This window comes from Dunckerocampus dactyliophorus, chromosome 14, assembly GCF_027744805.1.
Source record: "Dunckerocampus dactyliophorus isolate RoL2022-P2 chromosome 14, RoL_Ddac_1.1, whole genome shotgun sequence".
Taxonomy (NCBI): Eukaryota; Metazoa; Chordata; class Actinopteri; order Syngnathiformes; family Syngnathidae; genus Dunckerocampus; species Dunckerocampus dactyliophorus.
The window spans coordinates 407,565-424,805 of record NC_072832.1 but is presented as its reverse complement, the minus strand read 5'-3'; the positions used below and the strand labels follow the sequence as shown (position 1 = coordinate 424,805).

At 41.8% G+C, this 17,241-nt stretch overlaps 2 protein-coding genes across 3 annotated transcripts in view; one reads left to right on the top strand and one right to left on the bottom strand.

The window, feature by feature from the left end:
- Nucleotides 1–2,979, top strand: part of LOC129194167 (E3 ubiquitin-protein ligase NEURL1-like) — a 32,534-nt gene extending 29,555 nt beyond the window's left edge. For both annotated transcript variants that reach the window (XM_054799183.1, XM_054799182.1), the window contains 3 exons: nt 631–729; nt 818–958; nt 1,706–2,979. In XM_054799183.1, the coding sequence (XP_054655158.1) occupies nt 631–729; nt 818–958; nt 1,706–1,932 (467 nt within the window). In that variant the 3' untranslated portion in view covers nt 1,933–2,979. The remainder of the gene's footprint in view (nt 1–630; nt 730–817; nt 959–1,705) is intronic.
- Nucleotides 2,980–12,040: 9,061 nt separating this feature from the next.
- On the bottom strand, nt 12,041–15,774 carry plekha3 (pleckstrin homology domain containing, family A (phosphoinositide binding specific) member 3). The gene is made up of 8 exons (XM_054798982.1): nt 15,489–15,774; nt 14,943–15,059; nt 14,711–14,860; nt 14,521–14,642; nt 14,331–14,435; nt 14,211–14,254; nt 12,802–12,908; nt 12,041–12,731 (listed from the first exon to the last, which is right to left on the bottom strand). Exons 1-8 carry the CDS (start codon nt 15,526–15,528, stop codon nt 12,622–12,624), a joined length of 795 nt encoding a protein of 264 aa, XP_054654957.1. The 5' UTR covers nt 15,529–15,774; the 3' UTR covers nt 12,041–12,621.
- Nucleotides 15,775–17,241: the final 1,467 nt, after the last annotated feature.

Here is a 17,241-nt window from a genome sequence, read left to right as displayed (position 1 = left end):
TTCTGGTAATAATTCACCTTGATTGTTGGAAAACTGACTTTTTTGGTTGTAATTGTTTGATTTCTTTCTTGTAAATCCCCGTGTTGTTCTTTTTCATCAACATACTTTTTCTTCTTGTCGTTTTCCACTTTGTTTTGATTCTAGCGTGTAAAATTGCATTCGTTTGCTTCGGGTGAAAGGAAATAATGGAACTAGAAATAATCTTCCAGGGCCCTAAAACCTTCATGAAGTGTCATAAAATGAACCCTTTAGGCGCCAGGCTTGTTTTCAGTTTTGTGGTTAGTATTTCACCAGGTTGAAGCGTGAGGATGGTTCGACATAAAGACATCCTGGAAATGACACCAAGTTTGTGATGGGAGTACGTTCACTCATCTCATTTGCATATCAACTTGTAAAGGTTGCGTAGAAACGCCCACAAGTGTTCTCAGATGCCGTTCCAGACGTCGGCCATCTCCTGGTGTGAAGCATGAAGTGCATGAGGCAGCACATGTGCACAAACGGCTTCTTCGGTTCACCAGTGTTGAGACTTTGGTGCTGAAAGGGCAACCTGTCATGCAAGTGTAAAAATAAGTATGTCACAAAAGTAGACAATGTCATCAATGTCTCTGACACGTGGTTGTACATTTTCAGGCTCATCTCTCGACTCTGATGTCCAACACGGGGGAAACACTTTACCACCCAAACTCCACATGGTCCACGAGAAGCACCGCAGCCTTCCTTCACCCACAGGTAACCCCCCAGAACTCATACCTTGGCTTTCGTACATTCCAGCTTTGGGGAACTCGCATCAAGGCAGCGTGTTGTTGTGGATGTTCAGGCTCGTCTCTCCAAAGTTTGTCACCCCCGAGCTCGCCATCGTGGTCACGCAGCAGCGTGATCTCCAGCAACGAGTTCAACCTGAACACCGTCTACGACAACCTGCACAACGCCCGCTCCTCCCAACCGTCAGCATCCGCAGGTCTGTCCTGCTTTCACTGGTTTCTCATGATGACACTTTTTCACTCACAATAAGAGCACTTTATTCTCTGGCAAAACGAACGCATTTTTATCAAAGAATGTCGTTTGAGAAGCAAAGCTGAAGTATTCATTTCTTACCATTGAAATGTACAAATATCCCTTCTCAACTGTAGTATTGTGACAAATAAACCAGATATCCATGAGCATGAAATCCTAATTTTATGAGAAAAATGAACGTAATTTTAGAAGCTAAGTTCAAATATTAAACAAAATTACTTATTAAAATTAAAAAAAAAATCTTAGAATATTATGTGAAACAAATCAAACATTTATGAGCATAAAATTGTAATTTTATGAGAAAAAAGAATGTCATTTTAGAAGCAAAATTGGACTATTAAAGGAAATTATTAATAAAAATGTCAAACTAGATGTTTTTAATTGTAATATTGTGAGAAAAAAGCCAAACTAAGTTGCAATATTTGGAAAATTAGGTTGGGAAATAGTTGTAATATTACTGCAGTAGAGTCAAAATATGATTGGAATAAAGTCATAATCTTACGAGAAAAATGTTATACTTTATACTTTAGTGGCGGAAAATTGCATTTTTAATACTACATATTTTTTGATGATGTGTTTTCTTTCTGCTTTGGCAAAATCGAGATTAGGACTTTTTTCTGATCAGATCAGATCAGATCTTGGCTGATTCTGTGTTGAAAAAGTTCATTTTCTATTCTCTCCTTCTTGTCAGACGCGGAGCCGACGTCCCCCCCCTACGTTGCGGAGGCGCCGTCCTCGGCGCCGGTGTCTGAGGAATGCGCCATTTGCTACGACAACACGGTGGACACGGTGCTGTACGCCTGCGGTCACATGTGTCTGTGCTACACGTGCGCGTTCAAACTGAAGAAGGACAACTCGCCGTGTCCCATCTGCCGCAAGAAGATCAGAGACATCATCAAGACCTTCCGCAGTTCCTAAAGCCACTGGGCGAGGAGCTCTTGGTAGCCTTCCGCTGGACGAGTGTGCACGGTGGAACGGTACCTAAAAAGGGGTGGAGCCGGGAAGACGGCATCGGCCATAGTTGTCCTTGGTTTACCGTAGCTTGGACGACACCTTCTTTACGTAGCAGACGTGCTGCTCGATGAAGTCACGCACTTTCACTTCTTTTCGCCACCTCAAGGTCAGGGATGATGAGTGTAAATGTACCAACGAAAATATCATCTAGAACACAACATCACAGATGGTGCTGCTTTTTTAAAGGACTTCTCCTGCACTGCCATTCCACCCGAGCGGGACACGCCACAGCGTGGCAAGGTGATCGTGTTATGTCGCCGTGTTAGCGCTAGCAGTAAAGTGTCCTTCATGACAAAAGCACATGGAAGTCATATTACGTGAAAGAATATTACTATATTTTCTTCTACATTTACTACTTGTTTCTCTGCAATTTAGGACTTTTTATACCTACATTTTGGACTATTTTTGTAAATTTGACTTTTTTCTCGTAAATTGTCACTTTTTTCTTTAAATTGACTAAATTTGTTCTTGGAAATTTCTGACTTTATTCTCGTAAATTTATGGGGAAAAGTGTAAATGTGGGAGAATCAAGTTGTACATTTCAATTTATTGAAGGTAATGTTACCACTTTTTTATGGTAAATTCTTCTTGTAAATTTCCATCTTTTAAAATGGAGTGAAAAAATAATAAGCTGAGATTTTGAGAAAGTTGTAAATTTACAAGAAAAAAAGTCATAAAACCCAAAGCCAAAGGTCCCATAAGTCCCACTTTTCATAGCTGTCTCAGACAAAGCCTGCTAGACGGAGCATTAAAATCATCTCAGATTTCCAAAATAAAGTTGTACATTTAGGAGAATAAACTGGTAAGTTTATGTAACAGGCATTGCCTGAGACAGCTATGAGAAGGGGACTTTTGGGGACCTTTGGCCTTGGCATGAGGATGGGGCGGGGTAAGGCCATGCTAATGTGTTTGTGCTCAACTGCTGTGTTTTGCTGCCACGTTATAAATAAAAGCTTGCCTGAACCAAGAGCAAAGTTTCCTTCCTTCCTTACCATACCATACCAAACCATACCATACCATACCATACATACCATACCACACCTTACCATACCATATCAAACTATACCATACCATACCAAACCATACCATACATACCATACCACACCTTACCATACCACACCTTACCATATCACACCTTACCATATCACACCTTACCATACCATACCAAACCATACCATACATACAATACCACACCTTACCATACCACACCTTACCATACCATACCATACCAAACCATACCATACCAAACCTTACCATACAATACCAAACCATACCATACATACCTTACCTTAACATACAATACCATACCAAACCATCCCATACCTTACCATACCATACCATACCAAACCTTACCATACCATACCAAACCATACCAAACCATACCATACCATACCACACCTTAGCATACCATACCACACCTTACCATACCATACCAAACCATACCATACATACAATACCACACCTTACCATACCACACCTTACCATACCATACCATACCAAACCATACCATACCAAACCTTACCATACCATACCATACCAAACCATACCATACATACCTTACCTTAACATACAATACCATACCAAACCATCCCATACCTTACCATACCATACCATACCAAACCATACCATACCATCCCATCCCATCCCATACCATACCATACCATACCATACCATACCATACCACACCATACCATACCATACCACACCTTACCATACCATACCACACCTTACCATACCTTACCATACCATACCATACCACACCTTACCATACCATACCATACCATACCACACCTTACCATACCATACCATACCATACCATACCATACCACACCTTACCATACCACACCTTACCATACCATACCATACCACACCTTACCATACCATATCATACCATACCATACCATACCATACCACACCTTACCATACCATACCATACCATACCATACCATACCACACCTTACCATACCATACCATACCATACCACACCTTACCATACCATACCACACCTTACCATACCATACCATCCCATCTCATCCCATCCCATACCATACCAAACCATACCATACCATACTACACCTTAGGTATGGTATGGTATGGCATGGTATGGTAAGGTGTGGTATGGTATGGTCTGGTATGGTATGGTTTGGTATGGTATGGTATGGGATGGTATGGTTTGGTATGGTATGGTATGGTAAGGTATGGGATGGTTTGGTATGGTATGGTATGGTAAGGTATGGTATGGTATGGTAAGGTGTGGTATGGTATGGTATGGTTTAGTATGGTTTGGTATGGTATTGTATGGTATGGTAAGGTATGGTATGGTATGCTAAGGTGTGGTATGGTATGGTATGGTTTGGTATGGTTTGGTATGGTATGGTAAGGTTTGGTATGGTATGGTATGGTAAGGTATGGGATGGTTTGGTATGGTATTGTATGTTATGGTAAGGTATGGTATGGTATGGTAAGGTGTGGTATGTATGGTATGGTTTGGTATGGTATGGTAAGGTTTGGTATGGTATGGTTTGGTATGGTATGGTATGGTAAGGTGTGGTATGGTATGGTATGGTATGGTATGGTATGGTAAGGTGTGGTATGGTATGGTATGGTAAGGTGTGGTATGGTATGGTATGGCATGAAGCATGAAGATGAAATACCAATCCAATTTAGAATAGAATAGAATAGAATAGAATAGAATAGAATAGAGTAGAATAGAATAGAAATGTATTGTCTGCTGTATAGAATAGAAATTTGTCTTCCAACACGGCTTATAAAAATTCACTCACAATGAAGTAGACGAGACTGGGGACAGTTGCAACACTTTTTACATTACTCTCAATTACTCAGAGATGATTCAGACTCGGCACACCAAATCTTTCCATAGTGAAGCTACATCTGTCTGCTAAATAGCCGTACCATTTAAGGATGGCTACATAGAACATATCAATCACAATATTTATTTGAATAAAAAAATTCAGATGTTGCAAATGACCCCAAACCCGGGGACAGTTGCAACACCAATCAGGGACGGTTGCAACACATCAAAAAACATTAAATTTCACCAAAATTGTATGCTTTTTGTTTAAATAACCACAGTATACAGTATTAAAGTATTTAATAAGTTTAGTTTTGTGTAAAACATAGGCCTACTTTGAGTCAATGTGCAAATGTTACGGACGCTATAAAAACTCAATATTTCAGTTTGGGACAAAAAGAATAGAATAATTTGGAGTGCAAAAAACATTTATTAAACATGTGAACAAACAGTGAACAGTTTTAGTGAACAAAATTCACATTGTTTTAAAACTCCAGTGAATATAAAGTTGGATTTTTAAGTTTTGTTAAAGGCACACAAATGCTTAAAACATAAAACTACAACACTCGCCTCTTGCCCAACAAATCTGCTGTCTTGTGAACTATTCCAGCAGCTTCTGAACTATTCTGCAGAACCAAGAACATTTCTGCTAACTCACAGAAAAAAAACAGACATCTTCTTCCTCTTCTTCCTCCAAAATACTGAGGGGAACCCCTCTGTTAGTGACTCGCTTCCTCACTCTTGGCATACTGAAAACAAACAATACAATTTCTATATTTAGATGATTTATTTACTATATGACAAGTTTATATGATTGTTTTCAAAGGAAAATGTATTTAGTTTGTTCCAAAAGACAACACATACAACAATAACTAATTGCTCATTTTTGCTCAACAAGTTATTTGGGGAATTATTTTGTTTATCATTAGCATTAATTTCTTAGTATGATTCCCTATTCTGCCCATCATGAGCAGTAAAATATATTAATTGAGCCTAGTGTGGTCTATTTGGATATTAGCATGGGGACAGTTGCAACCGTCCCCATAGTATCAGTCACGACAAAACACCAAGCGCCAACTAGCCACAGTGACATTGACAAATGTAAGCAATGTTGCTGGATAGTCAACAAAACAGTGATTCAAACCAGGTAGGTTTGGAGTAATTCATACAAAATGTTAGGATAGTATGACAAAAATACAGCTACTTTCATACCTCCAAAACAACTTTGTCTTGATAGAAGCTGGACCAAATGCACAATATTGTCGCTTTCTTCTTGGCGAGTAGAGGGTCTAACTGAGCATGTGCAGTATGAGTGTCATCACTCTAGCATGTTACTGATTAGACAAATAAGGCTTGTTGCAACCGTCCCCTGTTGCAACTGTCCCCAGTCTCCCCTACAATATAAAACACAAAACAAAAACATAAGTCACAAACAAAAAAATACTACAATACAAGAATAACAGTTTCACGTTTCACATTGTAATATAAGAAAAATGAAACAAAGAATAAAGTTGACATGTTTGGAAAATTAAGTTGGGAAAAAAATGGAATTTAAGAAACTAGTCACAATATTTTGGAGATAAAATCACAAAAAGTAACAACAGCAAAAAGGGAAAAGCAAGCAGAGGAGAAAGCTGTCAAACATTGTTTCTCCACATTTCAAAGAGCTAAGCTTCTTATGACAAAAATGGCTTTAAAATATGAAGTATTATTATATATTAAATAAATGTATGTATATATATGAAATACATATATTTATTTCTATTTGTATGAAATAAATATATGTACTTATGTGCTGTAAGAATACTAGAGGTCGTATTAAATGTGGTTATATTTGATTTTATGGAAAGATTTGACGTGGTGACGATGAAAAGACGTGCAGTATTTGGACATAACATTTGTACTTCTGTGGGGGCGTTCGCTTTCTCCCTTCGCTTTTAAGGGTTAAAGTAACATTTCAACATTTCAGCTGTCAAACAAGTGTAACAAAAAACACTCACATGAAACTCAAAGATGACACTCCTCTCCCTTTCAAAGATGGTGTCGTGTAGAAAATGTGTGAACTGACTTGTGAGACAGCCCCCTCTGCTGGATTCAGAGCGGCACCACTCCCCCCCCCCCCCCCCCCCAAAAAAAAAAAAAAAACAAAACAAAACAAAACAGCGCCGGCTGTTGCAAGTTACCGTAAAACAGGAATGATTCACCTTTTAAAATGCATGAAATGCAAATGGTCTACTTTTGTGTTGCTTTTAAAGCCCCCACCACGGCAACACAAACCATAAAGTATGAAAAGTTCCGACGTGATATTAGTTTTTTCTGATAATGTTTTGCTTGCTAAAGTGTTGGAGTCCGTTGCCAGCTGCGACTGCAAAGACGATTTACATCTGTTTTCCTAAAAATACGCACTCGCGCACACAAATCAAGCAGGCGGAGGCGCGTGTAAAATAGAAACACGCTGAGCTGCGCTGCCCTCCGGTGGTCACAAAGAAAAGTGCAGGACGAAACAGAATAACTCTTCAGTCGTTGGAGGTCAAATTTGTCTGCTGAAAGGATGAGCGATGGTCAACGGAGCACGTGCGAACTGTTAATAAAGTTGTCATTCTTGTAGTACTTCTTAATAGTCATTGATTAGAATGGTTTTATTAGTCGACTTAGTTTGTTTGTCATTGTTTCAAATACAGTGTTGACATCTCTGATGTGATATGACCTCTACATACTTCAGGGTTGAAAATAAATCAAATTGCATAAATGATGACATTAGTTTATTGAAATGGATTATTTATGTAATTCAGAAGTGAAATGTCTTGCATTCTGGATGTGATGATGTGAAATACGCTACTTTTACAAATTTACCAGGCAAATTTGCACAAGCATCGGTATCGGATCGGTATCGCCGATAACAGCCTGAATTTGACTCAGCATTGGTTCAGAAACAACATCAGTGGTATCGCACATGGCTAATGTTTGTGATGTCCGTTAATGGTGCAAAGTGATGGTGAAGCATCGATACCTCTGGTAGAGCCAACACTGTTTCCATTTGTGTGTTTGTGTTTTGTGTGCACTGCTTGCTTTGATCAGTAGAGGGTGCTAAGTTACATTGTCAGGGTGGGGGCTATACATTTAGGCTGTGACGTCCTTCCGGTCATGTTTCCAGTTGTTGCAACAATCTTTTGACCGTGGTTGGCGGGAAAAATCGCTTGTTGGACAATTTTACACGTTGATGCACGGGACCTTTTAACGATGGGTTAGTTATGGAGAAGCTGGAAGTGTGATTTCAACTTGACATACGCCCGGATGTCCGTGATTCCACGCGGCAGACAAGAACTTCCGTAACAAAGTAGCGTTCCTGTATCAGCAAGAACAGGATCCTACAACCAATACGAGGGGCCTATTGCACAAAACTAAGATGAGGGATTAAGCCGTGATATCTTGATTACCCTGGCTCAATTCATCCATGCTCTGGTTGAACAAAAGTGAAATATGTTGTGACATAAGTGGTCACGGAGATTGAATGTGTGGAGCTAGCCTGCTCCAGACCAGACCAGGATCCTGAAGGTCCAGGATCTTCTGCATCTCATCCCTGATCTCAATCAGTAGTCACCAGAAATGGAAAACAATCATTATTACACATTGTTATCACATTCAACTGCACCCACTGGCATTATTTCCACATTTGTCATCATTCATTTCTATCACTTGAACATAAAGGCTTTTAGTTATAGATGATTTATACATATTATATCTCAAATACACGTCCCATAGACTCCAACACACTCTACAAGATACAAGAGTTACACAAGCTGATGGACTTACATTTACACTATTTCAACGGATTTATAATCACAGGGTGACGTTTTCGGAGATGCGGATGTGTACTACATTACCCAGAGGCCTTTGCGCTCGAGGGGAACCCGGAAGTTTAGACGTTGTTGACGCTAGGAGCGAGTAATGGTGACGTGCTAGTAAAGCTAGTAGTGTACACCACTGTTCGTTTGTTAAAACAAGCAACAAACATAACATTAACTATTTGGATTGCTATTATGATGGCTTCAACTGAGCAGTGTGTGTGTATTTGTGCAGTACTTACACAAAGTACTGTAGATGATCTCTGTTTTTATGGTTTTATGACTGTGGCGGTGTTGCCTTTCCTTTTTATTTGCCCTTGTGTCTCCTCGTAAGCCTCGATGGGGTTTTCCTCTTCCGTCGGGGGAAAGTACGCCCTCCTCGTTGCCATGGTGAACCGGTGACTGTGATCGATAGGCAGGGTCTGATTAAGGAAGCCGCGTACGCGCACTGATGCGGGATCGGTTTCGCCTGACTCGATTAATCAGCCTAATCCTCCTGGCTTGGGGTTGGCGCAACCAGTGAAGCCAACACACTCTTGCTTCGGGTTGGTTGAGCTCAGCTCGGTGATTTCTCCTGGATTTCTGTATCCTACTTGTGTGCAACGGGCCCCAGATCTGTAGTATGTAAAGTTCTCGAATGAAAATATCGATACTTTGGTGCTTGAGTCATTGCAGGTACTGTACAGTATCAACAGCACAGTGGAACGTAACAATTGTCTCAAAGATTGGCAGTTGTTTAAAATAAATGAATTCATTTCTGTGTTGTCTTATATTCTTTATTTTCCAAATTTACCCCCCACGTTAGGTGCATTTGCACAAAGAATTGGTATCAGATTGGTATCGCTGACACCAGCCTGAATCTTACAACGTATCGAATTGGAAAAGATGCACATCACTACTGCCATTTCCATGCCCCCCCATTCCACTTTCTCGCTTCCATACAGGGCCCCCATCATACTGCAAATATCAAGACAAAGCAAATAAAGTAAAGGCAACGCATGAGTGTAATAGAATACAGTCAAAGAGTAAAGAATGCATTTAACACACAAGGTGAGTGGAATGGAACGGGGCCGTGCATTTAGTTTCCTCCCAGTGAAATATAAGGTCTCAGACATGAGCTATGTTTTATTACGTAGCAAAGAAGAGATAACGTGTGTGTAGGTATCATCTATCGTTTCCCGTGCAGCACAGGAGTGCACTTGGCGACCTTTGACCCCGAGCACAGCACTATGAAGGTGTGGGACATGCTGTTGCCACTGTGATGTTTGCGTTTTGCGTTATGTCTCTCTGTCCTCAGCGCCCCCTAGAGGTGAAGGTTTCGTTGGACCGGGCAGAGTCGCACGACCTGAAGGGAGGCCAGAGGCAAAGATCAAAAGGTGAGAGTCATGACTTGATGTGCGATCCCTCCCGTTGGTTACCTCGCAGGCTCGCCCACGTGTCCCCCATCTGGCTTTGCTCATCGCCACTGTGTCCCTCGGGGGGCGGGTTGGCTTCATGTGCAACGTGTGCTGGTTCCGCTTCCTCCTGCGTCGAGCTGCTGCTGCTGCTGGAGGACGACTCTCCATCAGAGTCAGAATCGGAGTCAGAGTCGTCAGTAGAAGAGCTCCTGCCTTGCTGAGGCATGGAGTGTTTGTGTTGGTTGTAACAGCCCGCACATCGAGACTGGCCCAGGAACTCTGCACATGACCTGGGCTGCACCGGGGACACCGGGACACGGGGGGGGGGGGGGGGGTTGACATGAGACAAACTTTTTCCGTTGAGGGCTGCAAAGACACAATTAAACGATGCTGGGGTGCCACTAAAAGCAATCATAAGCAATTTGTCCTACATCTTAAGAAATGTAAAATGCAAAAAGGCTTACGATTATTGTGGAAAATGTCAAATGTTTTACGTCTCACCTTGAGATGCTGCAGACCTTCTTCTGTCAGGTGATCCTTGGCGGCATCTATGGGGTCCATCAGGCCTGCAGGTGGACGTGGACGCAAAAGCTGAGAGATTTTAAAAAGTCAAGATGAAATAAAACCCCTACATGTATCCACACTGACTGCTAACGCCGTGTCGCCCGCTCACAGCTGCGTCCATCTCTCCAGACCAGGAGGGACGCGTTCAAACATGCTTTTTTAACAAGCAGCCTGCTCACGTCACTCAAGTCATCTTGTGCAAAGCACGCCCATCTCGCTCAGGCGCCTTACATCACGACTGTTGGAACTATTGACGTGTTACAAACGACTGGCACACGTGAGCTGCAAAGCTGAGCTTCTTTGTGCTTTTCAGCTCATCTAAATGTCCAATATTTACAAGTCCTGTGGTCAGTACTTACTTTAGACAAACACTGCGTCACGGTGTTCTTATCGTCAGTAGGAAGCATGCATGTCATGCAGTCCACAAACTACATGACAAGAGAACATGGACATTAATTTGTTAGCTTACCTGCGTGTGAGCGATTGTGTTCATGCCGTAATCAGGATGTGCACGAGGTGAACAGGTGAGCAGCACATCCTGCACCAAATGCATTGTGGGCCACCTTTGAGGTCAAATAGAAAAAAAAACACGGTCCTAACCACCAATGCACACGCCTTCTGCAAACACACACAAACCTTCATGCTTGGCTTGTGCTTATATTTAGTCACATGGAAAAAGCTGAATGATACAATTAACCCGTTCAGCGCCAAAGCCGCAACATTGAAACATAAACTGAAACATAAACTGAACAAGCCATTTGTGCACATACGTTGCCTCATGCAGTTCATACTTTACACCAGGAGATGGCGGACATCTGGCACGTCAATCTGAGCAACACTTGTGGGCGTCTCTACGCAAAGTTTACAAGTTGATAGACTCTGAAGCCACCTGTGCGTGCGCCAGCGAGTCCGCTCGCCATGACGGTCCACACGCGGGATACTTGCATCGATGCTTTGATAACCGTGTTTGACGTGGTGGGTTGTCAAAACACCGCTAATGGTGAGGGGGGGTAGCACAAATAGCGGCATACGCGGTACTACCCGCGGGACTGCAAATAAAGAGATATGACCTGAGAATACAATGACAACATTGGTAAGCATCATAGATATACTTTCCATCTAGTTACGTAATAACAGCAGTAATGACGTCATAAGAATGAATGACATCACCACCATGATGGCTGGGTTTGCTCAGGAGATGAGGAAGAGTATCACAAGTGGATCAGACATTTAGATGAGCCGATATAGTGGAGACAGGGATCTGAGCCTGGTGACGTCATAATATGCAAATGAGATGAGTAAATGTACTCCTATCACGTCTCACCATCTTCAACCTCTAGAAGAACTGACAACAGCTAAGAGAAAGAAGCTATAAAAAAAAAATAAAGGTTTGTTCTGGGGTTTTTTTTATTTGGGGGTCAAAAACATTTCATTACATCTGCATATTTCCTTCAGAAATTTTTTTTATAATAATATTTGTTTACGTAAGCTGAGTGCTTTTAAGTGCTTCACACCTGGGGGTAAGTTACCATGGTGACAGACACCAAGAAGGAGTTTTAAAGTGCACAAGAAGCTGCCAGGAAGTGAAGGTTGTTGACTTTTAAAGCTGAAGCCCGCTAAGGATTGCAAAATGATGTCCCGCCTCTTGCCGTGCCATGACACTTTCAGTCACAATAACACGAGAAACATTCCACCCCCCCCCCAACACCGACTGAAAGCAGGAGTTCACCTGGCGCAGGGGCGTGAGTGGGGGGCGGAGCCAAAGGTGATGGTCCCAGCAGAGCGCGACGGAACAAAGCTGTGATGTTTGCTGCACATTCACAGTCGCAGTCGCGGTCATCACAACAACATGGCAGCACTTGTTCACATTGTGGAGGGGGTGGGGGCCAGGGGGTGTAAGTCCAAAAGTCCAAAGTGCACATTTGACAAACCTCTCACTCTATAAAAGTTACATTCGTGGCCTCGATAGCGACCTTCAGAAGGACAGGTCAGTGTCCGTGTCAGTGGGCGTGGTCTTTGGACTCACGCCGTTACCGCGCTCCTCGGGGATGGAGGACGACTCGCTGCCGAGGCTCGGAAGCAAACCTGGAAAAACAAACATGGGAAGTTGAGCTACGCGACTCGACTCCGCGTTGCGCCTTTTTCCCTTCTTCACCTTTATACGTGGGCTCGCCGTCGTACACGGAGCTGTCTGAGCTCGCCCGGTTCCGTCGCTGCTTCCACCTTGGACCTCCGCTCCAGCTCTCTTTCAGGATCCCAGACCTGGGTAACACACTAAGAACATTAGGACGTCTTCTTCACAGACAATAGCTGGCAAAACGCAGACGCAAGGAAGGAACGCAGTGACAGCATCAAGCATGATCACGTACTGTATGAGCGGACATAAAAGATACAGGAAATAAGAATGCTAACTCTTGTACATGTGCTGGCACGTGTACGGCTATTTCAGGGGTGTCCAAAGTGTGGCCCTGTTTTTTAAATTGGCCCTCATCATTCTAAAAATACAGTTCATGAATTGAAAAAAAGAGCAGTAATTTTACGACAATAAAAGGCAAAATATTGGGAGAATAAAGTCATATTACAAATAAAAATCTGCATAAAGTGGAAATATTAAAGACTAAAAATGTCTTTTTGTCATATTATGTGGAAAAAAATGAAAGAAGAAGAAGAAGAAAGTTGCAATTTTAGGAAAATAGGGTAAAAGATATCCTTTTACGATAATAAAACCAAAATATGACAATAAGGACATAATATTACAAGAAAAACAATAGCATAAAGTTGAAATATTGAACACTAAACGTGGCATTTTTTTTTTTTACAGTGACAACAATATTATGAGGAAAAAAACTAAACAAAGAATAAAGTTGAAATTTTAGGAAAACTAGGTTGCGTAAAAGATACCATTGATAATAAAATGAGAAATATGAGAAAAAGACATAATATATTTTAATACACTATTAAAAAATAGTTGAAATATTGAAGACTAAAAATTATTTATTTTTTTTACAGTCATAATGTTATGTGAAACAACAAAACAAAGAATAAAGTTGCAATTTTAGGAAAAAAAGTTGGGTAAAAGATATGATTTTACAAATAATTATGAGAATAAATACATAATATTACAAGAAAACAGGTAGAAGTCATCTTTGTCAAAATACATTAAAAAAAGAATAGGGCACAAGAAGAAAAAGGTCATACTAGTCGTACGATTTGTCATCGATAACAAAGCTGAGATGCAGGCTGTTTTTCTTCTTTTCTTTCAACATAGAAAACATCTTTGCGTATCTACATGGGTCGTTATGGAAAAGGTCAAGGTGGCCCCCGCTTTTTCAGTATGCGGCCTCGGTGGAAAGGATTGGAAACCCGCGGTGTAGTGGGTGTTTATCATGTTTATCGTCTTTTGTGTACTTTTGGGTTTTAATCTGGTCTGTTTGCATGTTAACGGACTACAGATGAAAACTATCCTCATGTGTTTACATTTCAATGCACGACATGCCATGACCCTCCCAATCTCAAAAAACATACAGGGGGAACATTGGTGTGTGCAGATGTGTTGGTACCCACCTGTCCAAAGTGGACATTCCAGGGTGACTGACTGACCTCCTCAACTGGACAGGAGACATTTAAACATCAACAGTGATGTTTTTTTCATTTAAAGAGTTCTTCTGTGCTAAAGGGGCTGACCCTTTCAGGAGGTTGAAGGTCAGGCGCAACGCTGTGCCGGGCCAAGGTGATGCACTCCTCCAGTGTCCTGATGAAGGTGGCACAGGTGGCACTGAGGAGGGATGCCTGAGGACGCAAACTGCTGTCGAACTTTACTTGGTTGGACAAAAAAAAAAAAAAAAAAAAGCAGAAAATACCTGGATTGTTTTACCTCAGATGTGGGTGTGGTCTCTGGGTCTGTGGTGGACTGTGATTGGATGGTTTGCACCTGCTGGACAAGGAGGTCACAGTAGAGACGCAGCTCTGACATTTTTGTCTTTAGACAATCAGGACCTGTACACACACGTTAGCATAGATGAGTGATGAAGCTGTTTTGATGAGGATGTCGTCAAAGTGAAGACCTTTGTGTCTGTGACCGTCCAGCGTTCCCGCTTTGGACGATCCCAGCGCCACCAGCCACCTCTGTCTCTCTGCTGCGTTCACTGCCCGCACGTAAAAGTGCTGCTCGCCCGGAATGATCAACTCCAGACGTGTGGCGTCCGTCGGGTGAACTGAAACATAGGACATTAGCGACTGGAGAAAACGCCTCGATAAGGCGAACTTTATTATTATTATTCAGGGTGAGGGACAAACCTTTAATTTCACACACAGACATCTTGATGGATCCTTTGCTGCCTTTGCCAACGTCGTCCTCGCTGTCGTAGTAGGAGATGACTCCGTTGTCTAAGACGAACCAGCGCGGCTGCCAGCCTAAAACACACGCGCGCACAAAATGGCAGCTTTGCATCTAATGCATCTAATTACACAAAAGTGCCATATTTTGAAAGAGACTTTGTGCAGCTGGCTCAAGATTTTTTTTCAACCAAAACATATTTCAAGACATATTCCTATGTAAATGCCAAAGACACTTGTTGATGAGGGTTGCATTGCTGTTCAGCTCATTAGGCACGACTTCATTAAATGAATATATGCTGCATTAACCGTTGGATAGCACATACTCGTTGAACACTGAGCTCGTTAATTCGATGACGAAAACTTCACCTGCGCATATCTGCAGTTAGCATCGGCAGCTAGCATGCAGCTCTTCTGACGTCACACGTGTATACACGTTGTATTAAGCCAAAACAGAAACACACATATAACAAAAAGAGAGGGCCAAAAGAAAAGCAGGAGGCTCACCTGTCATGTAGTTGGTCCATTTGTACAAAATGCCCTCCATGTCAGCAGCTAACTAGCAAGCCTCGCCGTAGCCTCGCAGCGGGACACTGAGTCAGTCAAGTCGCACAAATAACTGTCATCTTGGGATTCTTTTTGCTACAAGCGAACAAGACAAACTAAAAGTGAACGTAGCAATGTCATTGTGTCCTTTTGTCTGGTTTGTTGATAACGCGAGACCAGGTCAGCTGACTGAGATAAAAAAAAGTCAACAAACCCGACGCCACGTTTCCTACGGAAGCCTACGAGTCTCCTTTGAAAAAGTCGTACATTACGTCAATAACTGATTATTACATACGCAAACACCTAATGTACCGGTGTGTATGTGACATAAGTGAGGTTTATATACCAATACATGGAGCTAACTTGACTGAAAGTGTGTTGAGCAGAAAGGGACTGTTTTCTGAAGAGGCTCTATGACGTCATCGATGAACAAACTGTTGAACAATGAAAACATACAACTGCTGTTCTTATAATTCCACTTTATTGCATTGGAACATACATTTGTCATATATATTTATCTATATATATATATACTTTATAAATGTGAATTTGTACACTACAATCTTGTATTGTAATATGTTAGAAAATACTGCAAAAACATAGCACTAAAAACAGTTACCAAACACTGATTATTACACTTCTCTTGTTTTGGCCACCAGGAACTTCCAAGAAAACACAAAAAGTGGCAGAGATGGAGCCATCCATGTTGTGTGTTGTTTTTAAGGGGACAACAGGTACAGAAGCATCCAGAAAAGACACATTTCTATGTTGTTACACATCAATTTGACAAGTAAAATGATTATTATTCCTGTTTATTGGCGACATAACCCTTTCAGAGCTTCACATAGTGTATGCTTTAAATACACTGCTATGAAATCACATCACCTGTGTTTCATTTAGCACTATTGATGTTTTTCACGCCATTTAAAGAGGCGATATGTTGTTATTCTGTAGTTGATAGTGTGGCACCAAATATCGATATCAACGCATTTGCTAATCACTTGTGCTTCTCTAGAAACGTAATGAAATATGAACGTTAACGTGTCACATTTGACTGATGTTCAGCGATAGACACATTTGAAAGCGGCTCCAAAACAAGGTCACGTGACTCAAGGGGCCGGGGTCGCGAAAAAAAGCACAACACACACGCACATACACACACACGCGCACAGCAAAGCTATCTGGAGTTGATGAAAATACAACCCGACGCAACGGAGCGCCGGCGAGGTGGGCTTGAGGCTGGTGACGTGAAGCCTGCGTAACATCTCACCACGATTGTCCTCTTGAACACACCCCTCTCAGTGTTACACGCAGCTAACTTCCAGCGGGTCAAACTCTCGTCTATTCCTTCAGCACTGTGGACAATTTCAACATGTTCACATCAAAACAACACAAAGCTGTTATTTTTTCCCTCACCGTCTCTCTCTCACACACACGCAAACCCTGTGACCATTCATGAATAGAAACACAAAGCCTTTGGACGGCTGAACATGGCTGCCTGCCTCATTAGCAGGGAGCTAAGACACTGCAGATAAGATAGAAGCTCATATGCGTACAGTACCATACGTGAGATGTTTACATGATGGCTGACTAGTCACCACACACACACACACACCAGCACGAAGTTCGCACACCGCTTGAAACTCAACATCACAATCGAAAACATAGATGAGACACTTTCGGGCGGGCGGATGGATGGATCCAAATGTGGATA

Bases quoted from the DNA above. Each gene is read 5' to 3' on its own strand.
- plekha3 (XM_054798982.1), bottom strand. From the start codon at position 15,528: ATGGAGGGCATTTTGTACAAATGGACCAACTACATGACAG. The intron at 15,060-15,488 runs GTGAGCCTCCTG...CGTGTGTTTTAG, and splicing joins ATGGACCAACTACATGACAG to GCTGGCAGCCGCGCTGGTTC. The intron at 14,255-14,330 runs GTCAGCCCCTTT...TCTCCTGTCCAG, and splicing joins ACCTTCAACCTCCTGAAAGG to TTGAGGAGGTCAGTCAGTCA.